The sequence below is a fragment of the Thermothelomyces thermophilus genome, chromosome 7 (genome assembly GCF_000226095.1).
Source record: "Thermothelomyces thermophilus ATCC 42464 chromosome 7, complete sequence".
Classification (NCBI taxonomy): Eukaryota; Fungi; Ascomycota; class Sordariomycetes; order Sordariales; family Chaetomiaceae; genus Thermothelomyces; species Thermothelomyces thermophilus.
In genome coordinates, this window is record NC_016478.1 from 927,638 (window position 1) to 948,821 (window position 21,184).

General features: G+C 58.1%; 7 protein-coding genes across 7 annotated transcripts; 4 read left to right on the forward strand and 3 right to left on the reverse strand.

The window, feature by feature from the left end:
* Nucleotides 1-230: 230 nt before the first annotated feature.
* Nucleotides 231-812, forward strand: MYCTH_2311549 (uncharacterized protein). The gene has a single exon (XM_003666613.1). It carries the CDS (start codon nt 541-543, stop codon nt 763-765), a length of 225 nt encoding a protein of 74 aa, XP_003666661.1. The 5' UTR covers nt 231-540; the 3' UTR covers nt 766-812.
* Nucleotides 813-817: 5 nt separating this feature from the next.
* On the forward strand, nt 818-1,963 carry MYCTH_2311550 (uncharacterized protein). Its single transcript, XM_003666614.1, has one exon. The coding sequence runs from the start codon at nt 945-947 to the stop codon at nt 1,941-1,943; it is 999 nt and encodes a 332-aa protein (XP_003666662.1). The 5' UTR covers nt 818-944; the 3' UTR covers nt 1,944-1,963.
* Nucleotides 1,964-3,907: 1,944 nt separating this feature from the next.
* On the reverse strand, nt 3,908-6,656 carry MYCTH_2311554 (uncharacterized protein). Its single transcript, XM_003666615.1, has 2 exons — nt 4,513-6,656; nt 3,908-4,428 (listed from the first exon to the last, which is right to left on the reverse strand). Exons 1-2 carry the CDS (start codon nt 6,440-6,442, stop codon nt 4,115-4,117), a joined length of 2,244 nt encoding a protein of 747 aa, XP_003666663.1. The 5' UTR covers nt 6,443-6,656; the 3' UTR covers nt 3,908-4,114.
* A 2,537-nt stretch (nt 6,657-9,193) lies between these two features.
* MYCTH_2311557 (uncharacterized protein) lies at nt 9,194-11,418 on the forward strand. The gene is made up of 3 exons (XM_003666616.1): nt 9,194-9,506; nt 9,614-10,192; nt 10,282-11,418. Exons 1-3 carry the CDS (start codon nt 9,417-9,419, stop codon nt 11,260-11,262), a joined length of 1,650 nt encoding a protein of 549 aa, XP_003666664.1. The 5' UTR covers nt 9,194-9,416; the 3' UTR covers nt 11,263-11,418.
* A 980-nt stretch (nt 11,419-12,398) lies between these two features.
* Nucleotides 12,399-14,068, reverse strand: MYCTH_2311558 (uncharacterized protein). Its single transcript, XM_003666617.1, has 3 exons — nt 13,371-14,068; nt 12,812-13,241; nt 12,399-12,707 (listed from the first exon to the last, which is right to left on the reverse strand). The coding sequence occupies exons 1-3, from the start codon at nt 13,925-13,927 to the stop codon at nt 12,504-12,506; spliced, it is 1,191 nt and encodes a 396-aa protein (XP_003666665.1). The 5' UTR covers nt 13,928-14,068; the 3' UTR covers nt 12,399-12,503.
* A 419-nt stretch (nt 14,069-14,487) lies between these two features.
* On the forward strand, nt 14,488-17,143 carry MYCTH_2311559 (uncharacterized protein). Its single transcript, XM_003666618.1, has 2 exons — nt 14,488-14,944; nt 15,027-17,143. The coding sequence occupies exons 1-2, from the start codon at nt 14,697-14,699 to the stop codon at nt 16,945-16,947; spliced, it is 2,169 nt and encodes a 722-aa protein (XP_003666666.1). The 5' UTR covers nt 14,488-14,696; the 3' UTR covers nt 16,948-17,143.
* A 2,793-nt stretch (nt 17,144-19,936) lies between these two features.
* Nucleotides 19,937-20,971, reverse strand: MYCTH_97001 (uncharacterized protein; the record flags this gene model as incomplete). Its single annotated transcript, XM_003666619.1, has 1 exon — nt 19,937-20,971. One exon carries the CDS (start codon nt 20,969-20,971, stop codon nt 19,937-19,939), a length of 1,035 nt encoding a protein of 344 aa, XP_003666667.1.
* Between the last annotated feature and the right edge of the window lie 213 nt (nt 20,972-21,184).

Sequence of the window (21,184 nt, forward strand, 5' to 3'; positions counted from 1 at the left end):
AGCCCTTGTCGATCTTGGAGCAGTGCTCTTTCGTGCTCTCGTTTCCTTTGGAATTCCATGTGCTACACTACAGTAATCGAGTTGCCGGATCCACTTGCCCACTTGGGCCTACAAGTCACTATCCGCCAGGCGCCAAGACGGTGCATGCCCCGCATGTGACGATCAGCTGCCAAGCTTTGGACCAAAGAGCGAAGCTCCCAATCCATCTTCCATAAGCAGCGAGGCAGCAGAGCAGGAAGCTCTCCCTCTTCCATCCAACAGCAACTGCCGCCAGAAACGACCTGAAGCTCCAAGGCATCCGGACCGAGGAAGCCGGAAAAGGTTTCGGATGCCGCGATTGCTGCTTCTCATTTTCTCATGTTCTCCAAAATATCCTGATCTCGAGAAGTAGAATTAGCCAGCCGAACCCCGTTCTCGACTAGAAGCACCGTCGCCTGACACTGAGCATCCTCTTTCGCCGAAACCAACCAACAGCCCCGCACATCACCCATATATCTTTTGGATCACATACGGACGCCGCTCGGGTGCGCCGCAGCAACAATGTCGGGCAACTCGCTCAACTTTGTCACCTTCAACCAGGATCACAGCTGTTTCGCCGTCGCCACCACAAAAGGCTTTCGCATCTACCACACCGATCCCTTCAACAAGATCTTTAATAGCGACGAGGGAAATGTCACCATCATTGAGATGCTCTTCTCGACCTCGCTGGTCGCCCTGGTTCGCTCGCCTAGGCACCTAGTGATACAAAATACCAAGGCAAGCTGAAGCATCACCCGCCGCTTTGCCCCTCTCTGCCTTTCTCAGCTTGCTAACGCTGCGTTCTGTAGCGAGGTTCCATCATTTGTGAGCTCACTTTCCCAACTGCCGTACTGGCGGTTCGCCTGAACAGGAGACGCCTGGCTGTGGTCCTTGAGCAAGAGATCTACCTCTACGACATCGGGAACATGGCCCTGCTGCACACCATTGCGACGTCGCCGAACCCGAACGCTATCTTCGCTCTGTCGCCTTCGTCGGAAAGGTGTTACATCGCATACCCCCTGCCCAAACCGCGCGAGGATCAAGGCGAGAGGCGGCCCGCCCACGCCCCCCCCCTCTCGACCTACGTGCCGACCACCTCTGGCGAGGTCATCATCTACGACACCAACACCGGGAAGGCCCTTAACGTCATCGAGGCTCACCGTTCACCGCTCTCCTTCGTCGCCCTGAACCACGAAGGCACCAAGGTTGCGACCGCCTCTGAGACCGGCACGATCATACGAGTCTTCTCCGTTCCGGACGGCCAGAAGCTCTATCAGTTCCGTCGCGGAACTTACCCCTCGACGATATATAGCATGTCCTTCAACTTGAGCTCCACCCTGCTGTGCGTCTCGTCCTCGACGGACACGGTACATATTTTCCGTCTTGTCAACGCGCAGAACACCAGTGCGGGAGGGAGCGCCGTCCCCGAGCCGGAAGAGCCGGGCAGCCCTCGGTCAAACCGCTGGTCTCGATCCAGGAGCATCGACAGCGACGACCCAGAATACTCGCCCGGCAGCTCCGGCTCGTCCCCTCGTGGCGGTGAAACACCGAATGCCGGCTCCAGGACTAAGGATTCAGCCCGCAAGAGGCAAAGCGGCACCTTTAGCAGCATGCTCCGTCGATCGTCGCAGATTATGGGTCGTACTGTTGCGGGAGCTGTTGGGCCTTACCTCCCGCAGTCGGTCACCGAGATGTGGGAGCCGCAGCGTGACTTCGCGAGCATAAAACTTCCCAAGCCTGCCAATACGACGGCGAGGGGCTCTCTGATAGGAGGCCCCGCACCTCTGCGCAGCGTTGTGGCCATGTGCAATAACTCGCCCCAGATCATGGTGGCCACGAGCGACGGCGGCTTCTTTGTCTACAATATCGATTTGCAAAACGGAGGGGAGGGATGTCTTGTCCGGCAGTACACGTACGTTCTCTAAACGTTTGCGCAGCACCCCAGATACACGCTAACTTGCACTCCCCAGTGTGCTGGACACTAAGATGGAAAGCTCTGTATACGGTTCATAGTCGCCAACCGATAGCACGGAATATCGTCCGTTTGAGGAGTTTGAACAGTCGACGGAAGTGCGGGCAGCGCAACCGAAACGGCGAAAACAGCGAGCACCGAACACCGCAATGACCTACGTCGTTCGTGTCCCTGCTGCCATGGTTGGCACCGCCGTGGCTGCCATATATGATGCTATGAGCAACTCGATCGGCTCTCTGTTCGGCCGGGGTCGCGGCCCCGTTGATGACCCCAGGGTGACGGCCGCGCATGAATATCTAGGCGGGACATGGATGTTTTCTCCGACCGTGGGGCCTGGGCATGCGTCCTGGCAGGCTGTGCAGGGCCATGATGATCCAGCTGACCCGACAAATGAGCGAGCACCCGAGATTACAGACACAGGAGACACTTCCACCGGCGATGTCACAGCACAGCACGGCCAGGCTGACTAGCTCCCGCTGCTGCAGAGAAGAATTTACTCGTTGACATCTACTCGGGGTGATCTGCGAAGTTGGGTTTCAGGAAGGAAGAGGTTTCGAGGGACTACGGGCGCAAGCCTCGATGATGGGGTCCAGGAGGACATTCCCAAAAGGGTTATTATTCTCGCATAGCGTTTGGCATTCGGGTTTGGCGCCCTTGATTATTCTTTTTGTATTTCCTCCAAGCGTGGAGAACGCCAGCGTCCTAATATTCCCAGCCCGTAGCGGCGATGGGCAATCACAAACCGCCACCTATGTTGCGTAACAGAATGATCATAGGGCTGGCCACAAAGATTTGCCTCCTGGTTTTGGACCGTCGTTGCTCAACCCAATTATCTCCCGTACCTCAGGCACAAAGGAGCAGGGAGCTGAAAAGCACAAGAAAAGCTGAGATCCTTGGGCTACAACAAAAAACATGCTTTACCCAATGATGGTGAACTGAGAGGTTTCTTGTTCTGCTCTGCTTCGCTATCTCTTTGCGCCCTACAAATGTGCGTCACTGAGAAAACGAAGAAATGGAAGATCCCATCAATACAGGCAAGGCACTCTAAGCCATCGGAATGTGTTTCAATTCGAATAGAAAAAAAACCTCATTTCGAAACCCTTGCTTCCCAAACATGTCCATTCAACCCATCTCAGCCATATACAAGTCGAAAACCAAAAGCTGAATAAAAACCAACCCATAGCAAAAGATATCCTCGAGCCCCGTTCCGTACAACGCCCGCCCATCAATCCCAGCGGTGAAAAAAGTACTGCGAATCGTGACAGCGCCTGACCATTCCATCCACCCACCTAATCATCCGTTCATCCAAATCTCCGATTTCCTCCTACCCTGATTCTGTATACCAGTATCGAACAGAAGCCTTCATGACAAGGATACTTTGGGAGCGATTATGAAACAAATAACAGACAAGTCGAAGATTGAAACAACCGTGTAAGGCAAGTAGAACAAGATCCGGAAAACAAGATAAAGAGAGCAAAAAGTGAAGCGCGTCATATCCGGTCGTTATAGGTAACAGAAATGGAGGCTGTAGAAAATCCGCGTAATGTATTCGCGGAGGGCAGAGGGCCGAAGGCTGGGAGTTTGCGCCGAGTGCGGTAAGAGATGATGAACACTGCGTGGGAAGCAGGTAGGCTGTTTCGCAATTAGTAACGCCAGAATCGTGTGTTCTGTTACGCCGCTGCTGGTTATTCCAAGGCGCTGACGTCTCATTTTCGACGATAGTGACGGGTGACGGTGATGAACTTGGTGTGCGCGGAGCTAAGGCTTCACCGGACCCGGCATGTATGTGTATGCGTGTATGTGAGCGTGCGACATGATCGCAGGAAGCCAAACCTTCTCCCTCACCATCCACCCCCCCTTGGCCTCATGTTCAAAGGGGATGTTCTCGGGGTGTAGGTGGATTAGAAATAATTCGTAGAGGCCTGAGGTGATTGAAGAAGAAGCCGCCCCGTCTCCCTCCAGGAGAGAGCTGGAACTGCGCGTTTCTTCCCCGCCAGGACAGCCAGGAGAGCGAACCCTCTCTTCACTCTAGTCCTAAATAGCGCCAAAAAATATATAAAAAAATGAAATGGGAAAATAATCCAAAAAAAGAAAGAGAGTAGAAAAAAGAGAAAAGTAGGGCACTCATCGAGCGTAAGGCTTGTTCATGAGCGCCACCTCGCGCGCAATCTCGGCCCACTCGAGCTCCCTCTTGTGGCCGGAACCGCCGGAACCGTGGCCGGTCGAGAAGAGATGCTCCTCCCACTTGAGCAGCTCGTAGGCGAAGCGCAGGTGCGGCTGGATGATGACGTTGAGGCGGCGGGCGCGCACGAAGCAGTAGGCGCGGGGGAACGACATGCCCAGGCTGCGCATGACCTCGGCAATACAAATGGTGGCGCTGCGCGAGACGCCGACGCGGCAGTGCACGAGGGTCGCGGTCCCGTTGCGCCGGCCACGGTCTGAGATTTTTTTTTAACGTCAGTCCTCAGGAAGAAGAGGGAAAGAGAACGGGAGAAAAATAGAGAGAGCGAAGAAGAACGTACCGACAAACTCCAGACACCGTGCAAACTCGTCAGTCAGGGGATCGATCCCGTTGTCCTGTACGCCCTTGACAAGACAGATGTTGTCTTCACCCCATGCCTCGAGCTCGCCGTCCCGCCACATGGCCGTCTCGCCGACACTCAAAATTTGACCGATGCCCAGGGCCCGCAGCAGGTCCGGGTTGTTGGCGTGCCCCAGGTTGCCTAGGTACATGTACGGCAGCACGCGGCTGGGGAACGAGCCGTCGAAGCCGGCAAACCAGCGCGGTTCCTGCTCGCGCAGAATGTCGGCAAGCTGCTCGGCGGATGGGGCCTGTGACCGCGTGGTCCCTGCTCCTTTTCTTCCTCGTCCTCGTCCCCGTCCTCCTCCCCGACCACCTTCTCCTGCTGCTGCTGTTCCTGAGAACGAGGGCGACTCGGCCAGCAGACGAGGGGCGATGGCGCTGAGCAGGCTAACGTCTGACGGATAGGCAAAGAGGTTCCGGTGTTTGGAGGCGTGCAGGTCCAGCCAGGCGAGGGGTACCGGCTGGCCAGTGGCGAAGCTGTGGTAGGCGACAGCGAGGAGCGTGGTCTCGGTGTAGCCGTCGTTGCAGTGTAAGAGGATCCTGCGGGGTCGTGCCGTGGGTTGTGGTGGTGCTGGTGCGGGTGATGATGATGATAATGGCGATGGTGAGGCCGCGGTGGTCGAGACCATTGGGATGTCGCCGTCGGCGTCGGCGGCAGATTGGGGTTGTGGTGAGGAGGGGGTGGTGGTGGCTGGAGGCGAAGGGCGCGTGCCGTGGGCGAGGTGATAGAGCCACTTGCAGGTTTCGAGGATACCGTCTGCTTCTGCGTTCGACCAGCTCGGCGCGATGATGCTACCGGAGGAGGGGAAGTCGAGGTGGTACTGCTTGGTCTCGTCGTCGGGTGCGTCCGCGATGGCCTGCAGGGCGGCCGGGTTCAGCCGGCCGAGGTCGTTGCAGTCGATCAGGATGTCGTAGGCCTGCTCATCTTCCGAGCTCGAGTCGGGGGTCGGGCCCAGCCAGACGTTGGGCGAGATCTCGGACGCCTGCGTCATGTCGTACATGTCGAGCCTCTCTTGGTGGAAGAAATCGAGCACGTTTCCGGTGAGGAGCCCGTCCGAGCTGACCGACACGATCTCGGGGTGCTTCTCCTCGAACTCGTCAAAGGGGCTGACGCAGACGAAGGTGTTGTAGTGGGGCAAGGGGTGCCGCATGGCCTCGTGCCTCTCGCGCCACTGCTGCTGCGCGGCGGCGACGTCCCAGGCCAGCTTCCGCACGGCGGCGTCGTCGTCGCCGTAGACTATGATGTCCGAGGTCATGGCCGCCTTGGCCGCCTGGATGTGGAAGTTGCGGACCGAGAATCCCTCCGTGGGATCGACGTCGAGGAACTCGGCCGAGGCGCCCCCGGTGCGCAGGAACTCGTGCGGGGCGATGGCGCCCTTTAGCCGCGAGACGGTGAGCTCCCCGTTGGCCTTGACGACAGTGATGCCGCGCAGGCAGGGGGGCGTCCTCCGCAGGGCGCGCTTCCGGGCCATGAAGAAGGTCTGCTGGACCGTGTTGGACGGGTGGAGGCCGTGAAGCCAAGGGAAGACCTGGGAGGCGTCCGGGAGCGGTTGACGGGCGACGTGGTCGAGGGCGGCGGCGACGTCGTCGGTATCAAGCTCGTAGATGGAAAGCCGGCCCATCTCGACGCGAGGGTACTTGTCCGGGGGGTACAGCAGCGACCGGTTCACCTGATCCTCCTGGGAGCCCGGGGATGGCGGCGGCGTGGTGGGCTCCTGCTGCGGGATGGGGCCGGGGGGGCACACGGGAATGTGCTTGTTGGGCACGGGGGGCGGACATTGCGAAGGGTGGCTGTCGAGGGCAATGGTCGCAGACAGGGACGTGGACCGATGGGTAGTAACAGGTCTGGACAAGGCAATTGTCGCCATGATACCGCTCTGCGGTCGTGGTCGTTGTCGTCGTCGTCGTCGGCGTCCTCGTCGTCCTTGCTGGTGGTTCACGGATGCATCGACGCGAGAACAGGACGCGGGCGACCCGGGCCAGGACGTCGAGGGGGATCTGAAGTTTTATGCGATCGGATAGAGATCGACGCAGGGACACGGCCAGAAAAGAGTGCGGAGAACAAAGGTGGGAATCGATTAATAGTTATCGTATTAGCGGGCGATGACGAGGAGAGAGAATTAGAGAGGAGCCAGCCGATGGCGATGGATGAAATTGGGGTTCGACTGTCGAGACAGTCTCGACAGAAGATAAATTCTTCTTTGTCAATACCAGTCTCGATCGGAATCTAGAGTGATCGAGAGGGGGGGAGTGTCGAGTAGAGAAAGAAGGAAGGAGGAGAGGGGGGCAGAGGTGCCTTATCGCTGATCCCTGCTCTTGGTTGAAGCGAGTCGAGGGGGGGTTTCGAATTGGCCTGGTTGCGCGCTCAACCTCACACCACACACGCACACAGTGCAGCTGTTGGGCGGCTGATAAGACAATGGTGCAACCCGCAATCGCGTCACTTCGCCTCTCAACCGTGCAATGCCTAATTGCTCTCCCGAATTGCTTTCCCACAAGGGGGCGGCGATGGCCTCGCTAATGTGGTGAATTACGTCCACAAGTGAATTGCGATGAGGATGAAATAAGTCAGTAGCATTGGCGGATGGCAGATGAGAGAACTGAACAATAATAAATAATACATACAGTACGCGTGTTGGAGGAAGAAGCAAAAGGGAAAGCGGCGCTCGTGAGACAGGGCCGGTGCTCTCGGAGGCAGGCGCGGGCATTCGCTGTGCAGATCTTCCTTGATTCCCTGGACTTTTGATGCACATGCAAGTAGGCACCCGGTTGGTTGCGGTGCACACAGCCGCCTGCTGTATGCTTGCTATCTGATTGTCTGCGGTGGAGAACTCTCGACACCGACAACGTAGTGTATGTAGTGTATTGCGAGTAGTGATGGAGCAATGGAAGGCCATGCAACGGGCGCGTCTGATCGAGGCAATCGTTGCTGGGGATCGTCACCCGCCGTTGGCCGATCCACGTCCTGGGCCCCGCGATGACCGCGATGACAGCGATGACATGGTTAACTACTACGGAGTAGTACTCTTAGTATACACAAGCTCCCAAGAGTCCCTGGTGTGGAGGACCCTTCCTGCTCACACAGCTCGCATACTGCACTTGGGAAAACTCTATCCACGTGCCCCAAAAAAGAAGGCTCGACGACCTGCAGCGACAGCTCCTGGTTTCGCAGTCACACGGACATGTCGGCATAGGCTTGCTGAAGAAATTTGGACACGATAAGCGCCGAGGAAAACACTCGCAGTGCCTGCTCAGTCGAGCGGAGAATGCACACTGGGCCAGCGACTTCGAGTACGGATTACGGAGTATTGTAGTGTACCTTAGCCGTGCAGGGGGCTGCAGTGCCGAGTATGCCAATTGGCTATTCTGCAGTCTGGGGTTGGGCCAGTCCCACCTCCCGCTTGCCCCGCGTCTCCCTCGAGCTTGGGGGCGAGCCAATGACCCACCAATCTTGAATTCTGTTGCATCCCGCCTACACTACGCCTGGGCTTGCATGGTGGGCCGCCAATCCCGTTGTCGTCGGCCCCACCCGCACCTTGTTTGATGTGTGCCAGAGCCAATTCTGAACCGTTCTTGGGCAATCCCTTCTCCCTGTGCAAGCCGACTCTCACGAAGCAGAACCGGGGTGACTGCACGAGTTGAGTTGAGTTGAGTCAAGTTGAGTGAGTGGGGTGTACACTATCATTGCGTCGCATAATGCAGTACTGTGGAGTGTAGTTCTTTGTCGCGTGGTGTATGCTACCTACGATGAAGTTCCTCATACTCTACCTACCACCGTAGCGGCCCGGGCTGGGAGTTGCTCAAACCTTCCCGCCGCGACGGAGGTTGCGGACCCGCCTCAAGGGATTGGTTGGCTTCTCCACACCGGTCCCCTCCTCTGCTTTATACAGCACACTACACCTCTACACTATACCCTCCTTCGTCTTCGTCCTCCCCTTCTTTATTTCTGAGTTTGTAGAGATTTGTTTTCCTAGCCAACCCGGCATATGTATGGTTTGCAATTGAGCCTCGTTTGCAGTCCCAGGATCTCGGTCGAGCAACTGGGTCCATCGTGGACCCTCATCGGCGAGGCCAGCGGCCTTCACGATACCTTCTTTCTGGAAGAGCAATCAGTACGAAGAATCGATTCACTGCGTATGGGTTCGACAGCATGCCAGATTCCCGCCTCGCAACTTGAGAAGGAAGAGGCTTTTGGGGGGGGGGGGGGGGGAAGGGGGGGCCCCCTCCAGCACTCGATGAATTCCTCACGGCTGCGTGACCCAGTGTTGTTGTCTTCGACATCAGACATGCCGCGCCTTAATATCCATGTGGTGCGCCTCAGCTGACGGCTGGAAATGGAGACGCTTTCAGACGCGCCAACCATCGCATCAGACCCGTGGTTCAGTCGCGGCGAACAGGACTGGGGGAAGAGATGATGAGAATTAGACTAGTACTCCTCTTGCGAATTTTGCGCGTTGGAGGAGACCACGATTCAAGAGGTGCACCAAGCAGTTGTGTCAAAACTGAATGCTGAGGTTGAGGTCCCCTAGTCTCTGCACGCTGGAAGGGGCAAGGGCCAAGTCGAGCACACGGTCCGGTTGGCGGCGAGTGGGTGCGGGGCACAACCGCAGCTTTTTGCGGCCCCGCTCGCCGATACTCGGCACCAACTTTCCCTTCAAACGCAAGACTCGGGGGCAGACTCTGACTCTGCCTCTTGATTCTAGTCTCCGTCCCCTTCCCTCTCTCCTCCCCCATATCGCCGTCCACCTCCTCTCCTCCCTGAGCATCCCGGCCCATTCGCAACCACTGGCCACCGCTCCGTCGCCAATCGAGTCTCTCAATTACATCGCACTCCCGCCAAAAATGTCCAACGGCGTCGCCGCGAACGGCGCCTCTGACGAGACGCACACCGCGTCGCAACGCTACCTCAGCACGCGGGGCAATGATAGCGGTGTAGGTTCTCTCCTCTCCCAAGGCCTCACGCGACACGCCCTCCACCGTGTCCTCCTTCAACGCGCTCCAAAAATCAACCCGTCGCTGACGATCTGAACCCTGCCCAGCTCTCCTTCGAGGAAGTCGTGCTCAAGGGTCTCGCCTCCGATGGCGGTCTGTACATCCCCGAGGAAGTTCCCATCGCGTCGCAATGGGAGTCCTGGAAGGACCTTTCCTTTGTCGACCTTGCCTTCAACGTCCTGTCGCTCTACATCTCTCCCTCCGAACTCCCTGCCGAGGACCTCAAGGACATCATCCGCCGCAGTTATTCGACCTTTCGCTCCGACGACGTTACCCCACTGATCCATCTCCAAGGCAACATACATTTGCTGGAACTCTTCCACGGGCCAACCTTTGCCTTCAAGGACGTGGCTCTGCAGTTCCTCGGCAACCTGTTCGAATACTTCCTGGTGCGCCGGAACGAGGGAAAGACGGGCCGCGACAGGTATCACCTCACCGTTGTGGGCGCCACGAGCGGTGACACGGGTTCCGCCGCCATCTATGGCTTGCGGGGGAAGAAGGACGTCTCGGTTTTCATGCTCCACCCCAAGGGCCGCGTGAGCCCGATCCAGGAGCTCCAGATGACCACTGTCTTGGACGCCAACGTCCACAACCTGGCCGTTACCGGCAACTTTGACAACTGTCAGGTTGGTACACCCTGCCTGGCCTTTGCCCCTCTGCCGCCCGTCTACCGTGTGGTGTCCCTCCCGTGAGAGACTGACCCGCCCACCTAAAGGACATTGTCAAAGCGCTCTTTGCCGACCCCGACATCAACTCGACCCACAAGCTCGGCGCCGTTAACTCGATCAACTGGGCCCGCATCCTCGCCCAGACCGTCTACTACTTCTACTCGTACTTCTCCCTCGCCCGCCAACAACCGGATTCCTTCAAGGTCGGCGACAAGGTCCGTTTCTCGGTCCCCTCGGGCAACTTTGGCGACATCCTGGCCGGCTACTTCGCCTACCGCATGGGCCTGCCCGTTGACAAGCTCGTCATCGCGACCAACGAGAACGACATTCTCGACCGGTTCTGGAAGACGGGCAGGTACGAGAAGAAGCCCGCCTATGGCTCGGCCGCCAAGGGCGGCATCGAGTCGGACGGCGTCCAGGCCCACGAGGACGGCGTCAAGGAGACCCTCTCGCCCGCCATGGACATCCTCGTCTCCTCCAACTTTGAGCGCCTCCTCTGGTACCTCGCCTACGAGTTCGCCGCGAGCGCCGGCATGGACGACGAGTGGAACAAGAAACAGGCCGGCCAGGAGGTTTCGGCCTGGCTATCGAGCCTCAAGACCAAGGGCGGCTTCGGGCCCGTCTACAAGGACGTGCTCGAGTCGGCCCGCCGCACCTTCGAGAGCGAGCGGGTCAGCGACCCGGAGACCCTCGACACCATCCGCAGCGTGTATAGGGAGGTTGGCTACGTGCTGGACCCCCACACGGCCGTCGGCGTCGAGGCCGCTCGCCGCTCCGCCGCCCGCCTCAACGGCGCCAACACGCCCATCATCTCGCTGTCGACCGCCCACCCGGCCAAGTTTGCCGGCGCCGTCACGCTCGCCCTCAAGGACGAGCCGGGCTTCGAGTTTGACTCCAAGGTGCTGCCCCCAGAGTTTGTCGGCCTGGACAAGAAGGAGAAGAGGGTTAGGGAGGTAGCGAATGACTGGAAGGCCGTGCGAGACCTTGTCAAGGAGGAGGTCGAGGAAGAGCTGAAGGGTCAGAGGTGATGTTAGAGAGAGATATAGAGAGAGATATAGAGACAGAGAGAGAGAGAGAGAGAGAGAGAAAGTGAGGAAGGAATGGAAAAGGGAGAGAGACACTCCTCACTAGCAGAGTTGGAGAAGGTAATGTGTATATATGAATGGGCGAACTGGGTGGGGAACGATGCTATTTATCGGGTCGAGGGTGCGTAAACTTTTGCATATTAAACAATCTAGAAGCGCCAGCCAAGCGCGGCTTGATAAGTCGGTACAGTACATAGACGGGTTAGTGACATAAAGGGCAAGAGTTTGGAAAGTTTACATTGTCACCTCATTGTTCAAGTCAGGGGTATCCGACAATGCGTTTGCGACATTGCTGTCTCGTCTCGTTTCCGGTAGCCAGGCCATCTCTGGATAATTATACCATGACTAAGACGCAGCCAGTGTGTAAGTTGAAAACGGGTAAGGGTATGTGAATGCCGCTTGTTTCTGATCCAGAGCCATGCATGATACACAAAAGACGCCGGTTCATCTTCATGTCTGTGCCGCCACCTGGTGTCCCCCCCAACACCCCCGAATATCTTGCGAAAGGAACGGTAACAAATCGCCGCCCCGCTCGCTCTATGCGCAATCATCTACTAACAACGACCCAGTTCCGCGAGATAAAAGAGACCCGCCATTGCTGCTGCCAGATTTCGCACGAAGCTTTGCTGCGTCGTGCTTCGAGGATTGTCTAACCTTGGCCGTGTTGACAGACCCGAGCTCTAGAGCCTGTTCGATCCCCCCCCCCCCCCTTCCTTGGAGAGGACGGCGAGCGAGCACGAGTTAAAGGATGAGTGTGACGAGCATGACGTTTGTTGCTTAAAGCGCTCGAAGAAGGAAACGAGCGGAATGTGCTCTCGCTTCCCGAGCGAAGCGAACCAAGCACACCCCTTCGTCAGCATTGCTCTTCCGGTTGACTTGCTCTCTTCTCCTTGTCCCTTCTCCCCCCTTCCCTTTCTCCCTCTCATTCTCTCGGCGCAACACCAACAGCAAAACACTGCTCACATCTACAACCATGACTGGCCGCTGTGCAGCAAGGCAAGCAAGCAAGCAGTGCGAAATGCAAGCGATTTCGCAACCTCTGCAGAGACAGACAGGTTACGAGGGGAAGGGGGGGGTCGGGGTCAGCCGTCACCCATCGTGCATGTGTATGGCAAATTGTTCATCGCAAAGTTAGTCGCCGCCGCCTTCGGGGTCTCCCCTTCTTTCGCTCTTTTTCTTCCCGCTCAGAGAAAGTAGTCGCCGGCGCCGCGGCGGCCGCCAGGGATGTGGCGCTGGTCGTCGGGCACGGCCGAGAAGATGGAGAACTTTGTGCTCGACTCCAGGCAGTCGGACGACGTGACGGTCATGATGGAGGCGACGTTGCCGCAGCGGTAGCAGTAATTGGGCGCCGACCAGACGGTGACGACGGACTTTTCCGGGAAGTGATACTACGAACAGAAGGACGGCGACGCCCCAGGTTAGGTTCATGCGCGTGACCGAGAGTATTCTTTGTTCCAAGGTGGGGGCCCCGGGGAGGGGGGGAGACACTCACCTTGTACCCTTCGTTCACGAGCTGGTGGGCGCGCGCGATCGTCTTGAGCCCGTTGACGTGGTTGAACTCGTTGGCCACCTTATGGCCAAAAAGCCAGCCGGCGCCGCGCGGGCTGATGGCCCACGTCTCAATATCTTCCGGGTCGCTCCAGACCAGGTCGCAGAAGGCGCCCTCGTGGGGGATCTCCTGAGCGCGCGCAACCACCCGGATCTGATCGATCGTGCGGATCTCGGGGCTCAGGCCGCCGTGCACGCAGAGCACAGTCCCGTCGACGATGGCGGCCAGCACGAGGAAGTCAAAGACTTGGCAGCAGGCCTTCCACACCGACGCGTTGCCGTATTTTTGCTGGCACTCTTCGTAGAAGCCGTACACTTGCGTGATTTGGCGCGACTCGTGGTTGCCGCGGACGAGGACTATTCTGTCGGGGTATCTGTCGCGCTGGTGTTAACAGGAGCTACACGGTTGCGCGATTGCGCGACTGCGCGACTGCGCGTCCTGGTGTTTGGGTCGTTTTTGAGGGGTTTTGGGGGCCGGGGGGGGGGGGGGGGGGACAACTCACTTTGCCTTTAGACACATGAGGAGGGTGAAGGTTTCCAAGCTGAAATACCCCCGGTCGACGAAATCTCCAAGAAAGACAAAACGCGTCTGGACCGACTGCACGCCAGAGTCAGCCGGGGGGGCGGAGTGCGTGGTTTCCTCCTGGGCCTCGGCAGCGGCGGTATCGTCTCCGTTGCCATCTGCAGGTGTCCCCGCACTCTTCACCTTGCCCTTCAGCTTCGGGTTCGTGATCTCTGTCGGCGGCTCAATGTCGTCGGACGTGATGACTGTCGTGCTGGTCATGGGCGCCTGGACGTTCGACTCGCCGGGCATGCCGCCGGCCACGCGGAACAGCTCGAGCAGGTCGTAGAACTGGCCGTGGATGTCGCCGCATATTGTGACGGGCGTGACGACGGGTTGGATGTTGGACTCCTCCATCAAAACCTCCTTGACCATCTCGCAGAGCTGCTTCATGACGTGCTCGGGCAGGTAGTGGCATTGTTTGGCCTCCTCGAGCCACTCGTCCAGCCCGGCGCCTGGCCGGAGCTTTGCCGGACCCGGTTTCGGTACACTGGTCATGGCGCTCGTGTTGGTGCTGGCTCACTGGAGCAGGAGCGCTATCTTTGGCGCCCGTCGGTTGTTGTCCTGGCGGTAGCGGTGTGAACGGGGTCGCAAATTGCGTGATGAATGAGGGTGGCTCGGGAGCTGATCGAGGGGTTGGTGGAGTTGTGCTGCTCCGGCGCCTGGGAACTAATTAACAGAGCGCGGCCGGAGGATGGACCAACGATTCCGTACTTCGTATCGTACCAGGCCGGAACGGAGGCTCGGGTAAGTAAAGTTCGTAAGTCTCAACGGCCCTCGTCTACAAAATAAACAGATCACGGCGCAGCATCGGCGCGTGCGGGATGTTCCTCAGAGGTGCGCCGGGGGTCAGCGTTGGGTTGACGTTTGATGTTAGGTTCCCGCCCTCTCTGAACCACGTTACGCTACATACCAAGTAATCCGTAACTACACTACAGAACATACAGCAAGCGCTTGGGCAGACCCCTCTATTCGCCAGCGGGGCTTTGATAAGACCGCCCCACAACCTTATCACCTTTCTTCAATGCTCGTCCAGCGAACTGCAGTGCCCTGTGCTAGGGTACTTTAGAGAAGGACTGCGCAGCAACCCTTGAAACCTTTTTGGCTGAACCTACTACTACTTTCCCGCCAAAACGGCCTGCTCGGCGACGCAGGATCCAGGAAGCTGGGTCTCTTAAAGCGCTCGAATTTCCTCAACGTATTTGAAACGTCCCATCGATTGGGCCACCAAGAAGAGTCAGAGACCCCGAAGCCGAGCGGAATCTAAATGGTCATGAGCACCCCTCAGCTGTTGGCCAGGAAAACGAATGGCGGTGCAACAGATGGTCAGTCCTCCAACGATGCGCCAAAAGCTCCCAAGGCCAAGGCGCCGCCCCAGGGCGAGAAGGTAGTCGTTAGGCGTCTACCGCCAGGGATGACCGAGGACGAGTTTGTCACCATCTTGGGCGATGAATGGAAGGTTGGAGGGCCCAAGGTCGACTGGTTCTCATACTGGCCCGGAAAGGTGTCGCGCCAGTCAGTATCCCACGCCGCGATCTGATATTTTTCGTTTCTTTTTTTGTTTCTTTCTTCAGGCACTGATCATCTTTCCGAATAGTCCCTCGAAACCCTCGCGGCCATCGCGCGCATACCTCCATGTCATCAGGAGAGACGACTTGACGGCGCTGCTGCAGAGGGTGCAAACGGCAACGTGGGAAGATGCGAAAGAGACATACAACGACCCAGCCCTGCTTTCTCTCCCCACCGTCGAGTTTGCCGCCTACAAGAAAATCCCCGGCGACAAGAAGCGCGTTGATGGGCGGCAAGGCACAATCGACCAAGACCCGGAGTTTATGGCATTTCTCGAGGCTCTGGCCAACCCCGATGCGCCAAAAGAGGTTCAGGAAGTTGAGCCACCTGCCGAGGATCCCGCCAAGGCGGAGAAGACCATGACAACACCCTTGGTCGAATATCTCAAGGAGAAGAAGGCGGCTAAGGCCAAAGAGGCGGCTGCGGCCAAGAGCGCGAAGCATGCCCGCCAGGATTCCCAGGGTGCTAAGGGCAAGAATGCCGCCCCGGCACCGGAGGAGTCCAAGAAGAGGTCTCGGGAAAGCAGAAGTGAGAGAGAGAAGGCATCGGAAAAGGCATCAGACAAGGCATCGGAGCGGCCAAGGGAATCGGTCAAAATTCTCACCAAGAAGGCCGCTGCCGCTGTGGAAGCGGCCGCCGAGGCCGCCAAAACGGTTGCGGCTCAGACAAGGTCGGCTGCTTCTTCAACATCCAACCCACAACCTGGAGGACAAGACGCGCCACCTAAGAATCGGAAAGCAGGCGTAGCAGCTGCTGCACTCATTCTTCAGCGCGATCTCGGCCTGAGCCCGAAAAATGCGCATCGCAAAGCCCGCCAAGAAGCGGCCAAAGAAGCAGCAAGAGAAGGGGCCAAAGAAGCTGCGAAGGCGGAATCAGAGGCGAAAGCCACTACCAAGGAGAATCCAAAGCCAGCCGCACCGGCCACCTCTGAAACCGCGCCTCCCGCTGCTCCCACTGAACCCCCGGCATCGTCTACTCCCGCCAAGACCCAACAGCCCGCGTCTGGGAAGTCGCGGAATAGGAAACGCGGGGCTGGCGAAGACAATTCAAAGACTAAAGGAGAAGCGAATGGCGGAAAACCTACCGACACGCCAGCCACGGCATCAGCAAAGCCGCCCGTCACGGTATTAAAGAAGAAAGACTCCCAGCGGAGTCAGTCCCCGCAAGCCCAGACGACGCCGGCCTCGACGGGGCAGCCGTCCAAGGCCGGCCAGTCGGCGCAAGCAACAAGCCAAACGGCTCCCTCGTCGACCAAGTCCGCATCCCAGAAACAGAGCGGCGGTTCCAAGAAGGCGAATGCCCCTGCCACACCCAGCCCGGGCGCGACCCGCGCGTTCGTCAAGCATGCCAACCATTCTCAGGGCGTCACCGAGGCCGTGCTGAGGGATGTCATGCAGACGTTTGGTACCGTGACCAACATAGAGATCGACCGCAAGAAGGGGTTTGCGTATGTCGACTTTGGCGACCACAGCGGCCTCGCCAAGGCCATGGCCGCCAGCCCGGTGACGGTGGCGCAAGCCACGGTGCAGGTCCTCGAACGCAAGGAGATGGCCAAGAAGGGCTCAGGCTCAGGCTCTGGCTCGGGCTCGGGTTCGGGCTCGGGTTCGGCTCAGGGGAAGAATGCCGCCGCCGCGGCGACCGCGTCTCCAGCAGCAACGCCGGCTCCGGGCGCGGCCAAGACCCCGGGCCCGGCGTCCGCCGAGCAGAACTCGGGCGCCCGGGCGCCGGAGAAGGCTGGCGGGTCTGCGCCGGAGAAGGCTGGCGAGCAGCAGCCGAGCAAGCGCAGTGGGAGGAGACGCGGCGGGAGGGGAAGAGGGGACAGGGAAGCCAAGGAGGCCAAGGATTCGTCCAAGGACGGCGGCGGCGGCGTCAAGAAGGGCGGCGACGGCGGAGGAGGAGGAGGAGGAGGAGGAGGAGCTGGCTCTGCGGCGTCTGCAGCAGCTACGTGAGGGAGAGTGGTGGTGGTGGTGGTGGTGGTGGTGGTTGTCATGCAGTCATCGTCGGTACTATACTGTCTATGCAAGATTTGATGAGCTTCGGACGGCTCAGGGAGCCAGGTTTGGGGCCACACACGGCGTCGTCGGAACCAAAGGGTTCTGTGGTTGCTGAAGCTAGCTAGAGTAATCGATTCGCGCTGATACCCTCCTCCCGTTCCCCGCCATCACGCGGTCCCGTACACTCCCCCCCCCCCCCCCCCGGGCGCCTCTCGTCCTGGTGTGTAGTGTACCTTGACTCTGCGGCAATCGAGTAGTTATGATGATATTGGGAGAGGGTTGCGAAGCGGATCCGAGCAGCAGTTCTTGAGTCCCCAGGGGGGTCTCAACTGGGTGCTCCCCGCTGGTTCTCTGTCGATTGATGGGGGCCTCTCTTCCATAACCTCTCTTCCGTAATGGAGGAAGGCATGCCGTTTGCGGAAAAGTGAGGTTTGTCGTATTTACTTACTTGGCATGCTCGTAGATCGAGCATTCTTCTACTCCAGTAGAGTACCCCGTCATCCCGTCATGTTGGCGATAATGTGATGTGCCGCCACGGCTTAGATGCTCCTGTTGTGGGGGGCTATATTCAAGACGCAACTTCCCTTTATGGTGTGAGTGAGAGTTGGTTTCGGGTCATTCTCCCCCCATCTTTGGTCATCGAAGGATGCCCGGAACTATTGTCGAGGAGGCGTGCAAATATTGTGGAGGGAGCGCTTCTTCTTGATTAGTTTTTATAATGTACGCTCGCTGTGCTTTGAGCCCACTTTTTCTCGGGAACTTGCGTTCCAGGGGTGGATTTTCATTTTAAGAAAAATGTCTACAGCGCCCGCCTACGTTGTCGATTCGCTGCGGAGGATGATTTGGGATGAAGGTTGTCCGGTACCAAAGTCGGCGACGGCACTGGCGGCGCAGGAGCAGAATCCGTCGCGGTCTTGAATATTTGGCTCGTTGTGGAAAGCAGCTCCTCTCTGAGGCGTTGGTCAGAATCCTCCGTAGATATTTTGATTTCATGGGCGATGAGTTTAGTTTTGTGGCGCTCGAAGGGGACTACGCCTTCTCCGGGTGATTGGAGAGGCCCATGTCCGTTCAGATTGCCGCGTTTTTGGAGACTGTTCGGCGAACCAAGAGGGACAGTGATCATTCTTGTACAATCCTATGTCAGTTCCAACTGCAGAACTTTCGTGATTTCAGGATCCCTCTTCATGTTTGGCTTTCGACCCGGACTAGCCCAGCCTACTTTAGTCTTTGCCGATGTTTGGTTATGGCTGTCCGGAGTCTCCAGGTAGCTAGGTTCTTGATAGCAATGAAGAGTATGACAATTTGCGAGATGACTGCTCGATCTCGGCTTACCCAAGTTCTCTTTGGTGCGATGATGAGTTTTGCATGTACGTGGTGACGACCACGACAATAATGAGAAGAGAACAGACAGAACAGACTATGCATAACCTCGTGATTCAAAACATTCCACGGTCATTGAGATTCTCACTCACGTTAATTAATATGGAGAGGGGAGGATTGGGCTGGGGGGCCATCCCCTGTGCATGAGCAACGCGGGAACTCCCAAGACACCAGGACCATGGAACTCAACACCAGAGTTGGGTGCATCACCAGGTTTTCTCGTAGCTTCGTTTCAGAGCCCGGAAAGGTGGCCACACACTAGCGCAAGACTGTTGCACTTGAGAGTATGGCTTGAAGGGATATTCCTAATCACCAAACAGACGCAACGTAGTAACTGAGAACAGTGCTTTGTTTTCGACTCCTGCGAGTGCTGCGTCTATTTGAACCCTACATCATTCCCTCATCCCCGTTCAACCCGATGTCAACGGCCTGATACAAGACTCAACAACCCATCAACCGTCATACAGAAAGTAGCCGTTGCCGTGGGGACAAGAACAACAAGAAAGTCTATCTAAAAGCTCTATCCGTGCAGCCCAGACAAAAAAAAAGCCCAAGATTTCGTGTTCCAAAAACCCTTTCGAGTGTGGTTTCCATTCAGGCCCAGACCATGATGTTGAACCGCTTTCCTTTCCATTCCGTTCCCTTTTCTCTACCCAAAAGAAGGGTGAAAAGAGAGAGGAACATGCATGCCCAAAAGCAACGTAAATTGTGGTTGATACAAACACGATGAAACAACAACGGGGGTATATGGGGGAAAGGGAAGAAAAAAGGGAAAAAAAAAAGGGAAAAATAATCAGGGAAGATGTGGCCCAGCGGAGAAAACAACATGTGATCGAGGGTCGAAAATGAAACAAGTGATGTCCCAAGCAGGTGGGATCGCCCGTTGTGGAAACGGCGCGAAACCCACTCTGGCGGGTGCTGATGGAGTCCGCTGTGTGGGGCCTCCCGAGGTGCGGGGACCAGAGTCGACTCCACCGTCTCCCGATGTGGAGCAGCGAGGATTGCGGACCGCTCTCCTAGTGTGGAGTGTAGCCCAGCCCTGCCCAGCCTATAAGAGACCCACAGAGCTCGAGGTGTCGGGGGCAGCTTCGTAAGCTGTGGCTGAGAGTAAGCCAGGCGTGTAAGATTGCGGCGCAGAGCCAAGCAGGATTCCTGGTCGGGTTGGGCTGCATTGCCGAAATAGGGGGACGGGCTGAAGATTCCATGGAGTAATTTTTTTCCTTTTTTTTTTGTGTGTGTGTGCGCTCTTGCGTTCGCGTGCGACGGGGAAGAATGCGACGTTGGATTGGGTTCCGGATGGGGTGTGGGGCTCCGTTGGGCAGCGATGAGAATCGAAAAAAAATGCGGCCCGATTTGGAAGCAGCCCGGAAATGGCGCGAATTGGCGGGATCGTCCCACGCTCTGCGGAGCAGCCCATCGCAGCAGGGCTGCAGAAGGACACCATGCTTTCTGCGCAGGTACCGCCAATGGGCGAGCTTGGTGTCAAGAATGCAAGACCGGGACCAGCCGGACGCATGAGGCTTGCCGTCGCACTTGTCGCGCGTGCTGGGGTGTCGCTGGAGCATCACCGAGGGTGCCGTGTGGGTCGGGAGAGCGGGTGGACGAAGGCAGCATCCTCCTCGTCCGCCGCGGCGTAAGCGTATTCGTCGGCGACGTAGACCTTGGGGTGGAGGGACCGCGGAGTGGCCGCTGTGAAGGGCTCGCGTATGCTACCGTAGGCGGGAGCAGGCGCCGAATAGACGGTCGGCGCGGTGGAAGCCGTGTATGCCGTGTATTGCCGTGGTGCCGGAGCTGCGACCGGGACCTGTGGCCTCGGTGCACCGTGGCCGAGCGGCTCGATGTAGTTCTCGTGTCGGCTACGCTGGCTCTTGGCGGTCGTGCTACTCTTCGCGTCGCTGTCCTCGGCGCGCGTGTCGAAGCGCTTGCGCAGACGTTCCGTTTCTTCCTGCAACGCCCTCTCCCTCTCCCTTTCCCTCTCTTTCTCCTTCTCCTTGCGCCTCTCGCGTTCGCGCTCCTTGTCGCGCTCCTTGTCTCGCTCCTTCTCGCGCTCACGTTCCCGCTCGCGCCCCCTCTCCTTTTCTGACTTCTCGGATGGGTCCTTGCGGCGCTTGCTGGGGCTGCGGCGCAGCTTCTTCTCGTCGGACGACTCGGACGCGGTAGCGCTGGAGCCCGAGGGCGATGAGCCGCTGCTGCTCTTGCGGTTGGTCTTTTTCAGCTCCTTGATCGTCTCCTGAAGCTGGGCGTTCTGCTCGGCGAGCTCCTTGTTGGTTTTTGCGAGGGTTTCCTTGGCCTGGTTGGCGATCTCAAGCTCGTTGGTTAATGCGCGCAGCCGTGCCTTGGTCTGCTCCAAGTCGTTGCGCATCTCCTTGTTCCTCTCCTCGAGCTCCTCGGCGCGCGCCCGCCATTTTTCGCTCTCCTCGCGCGCCGTGTCGAGCGCCTGCCGGATGCTGTAGAGGCCGTGATCCTCGAAGCCGGGCACCAGATAGTCGGCGTCGGGGTTGGAAGCCCGGCTCTCGCAGTCGCTAAAGCCCGAGTCGCTCCGCTGGTGGTCGTAGTGACCGCTGGGTGACGGCCTCCGGAATTTGACGCTCCTGCTCATGTCGGCAGAGCGCTGGTGATGCGCGAGGCTAGGTCTGGATGTAGGCTAAAGCAGCAACAAAAGATGTGTTGTGTGCTGATTTGACCGTGCGTGTGAGGAGCGCGCTGCACCGGTGCCCGACTGGCCGGAAGGGTATATAAGTGAGGAAAAATAAAAAAAAAGGTTGTGTGGGCTGGGGCCAAGGGGTAAATTCGGGCTGCAGCCGGGAATGAC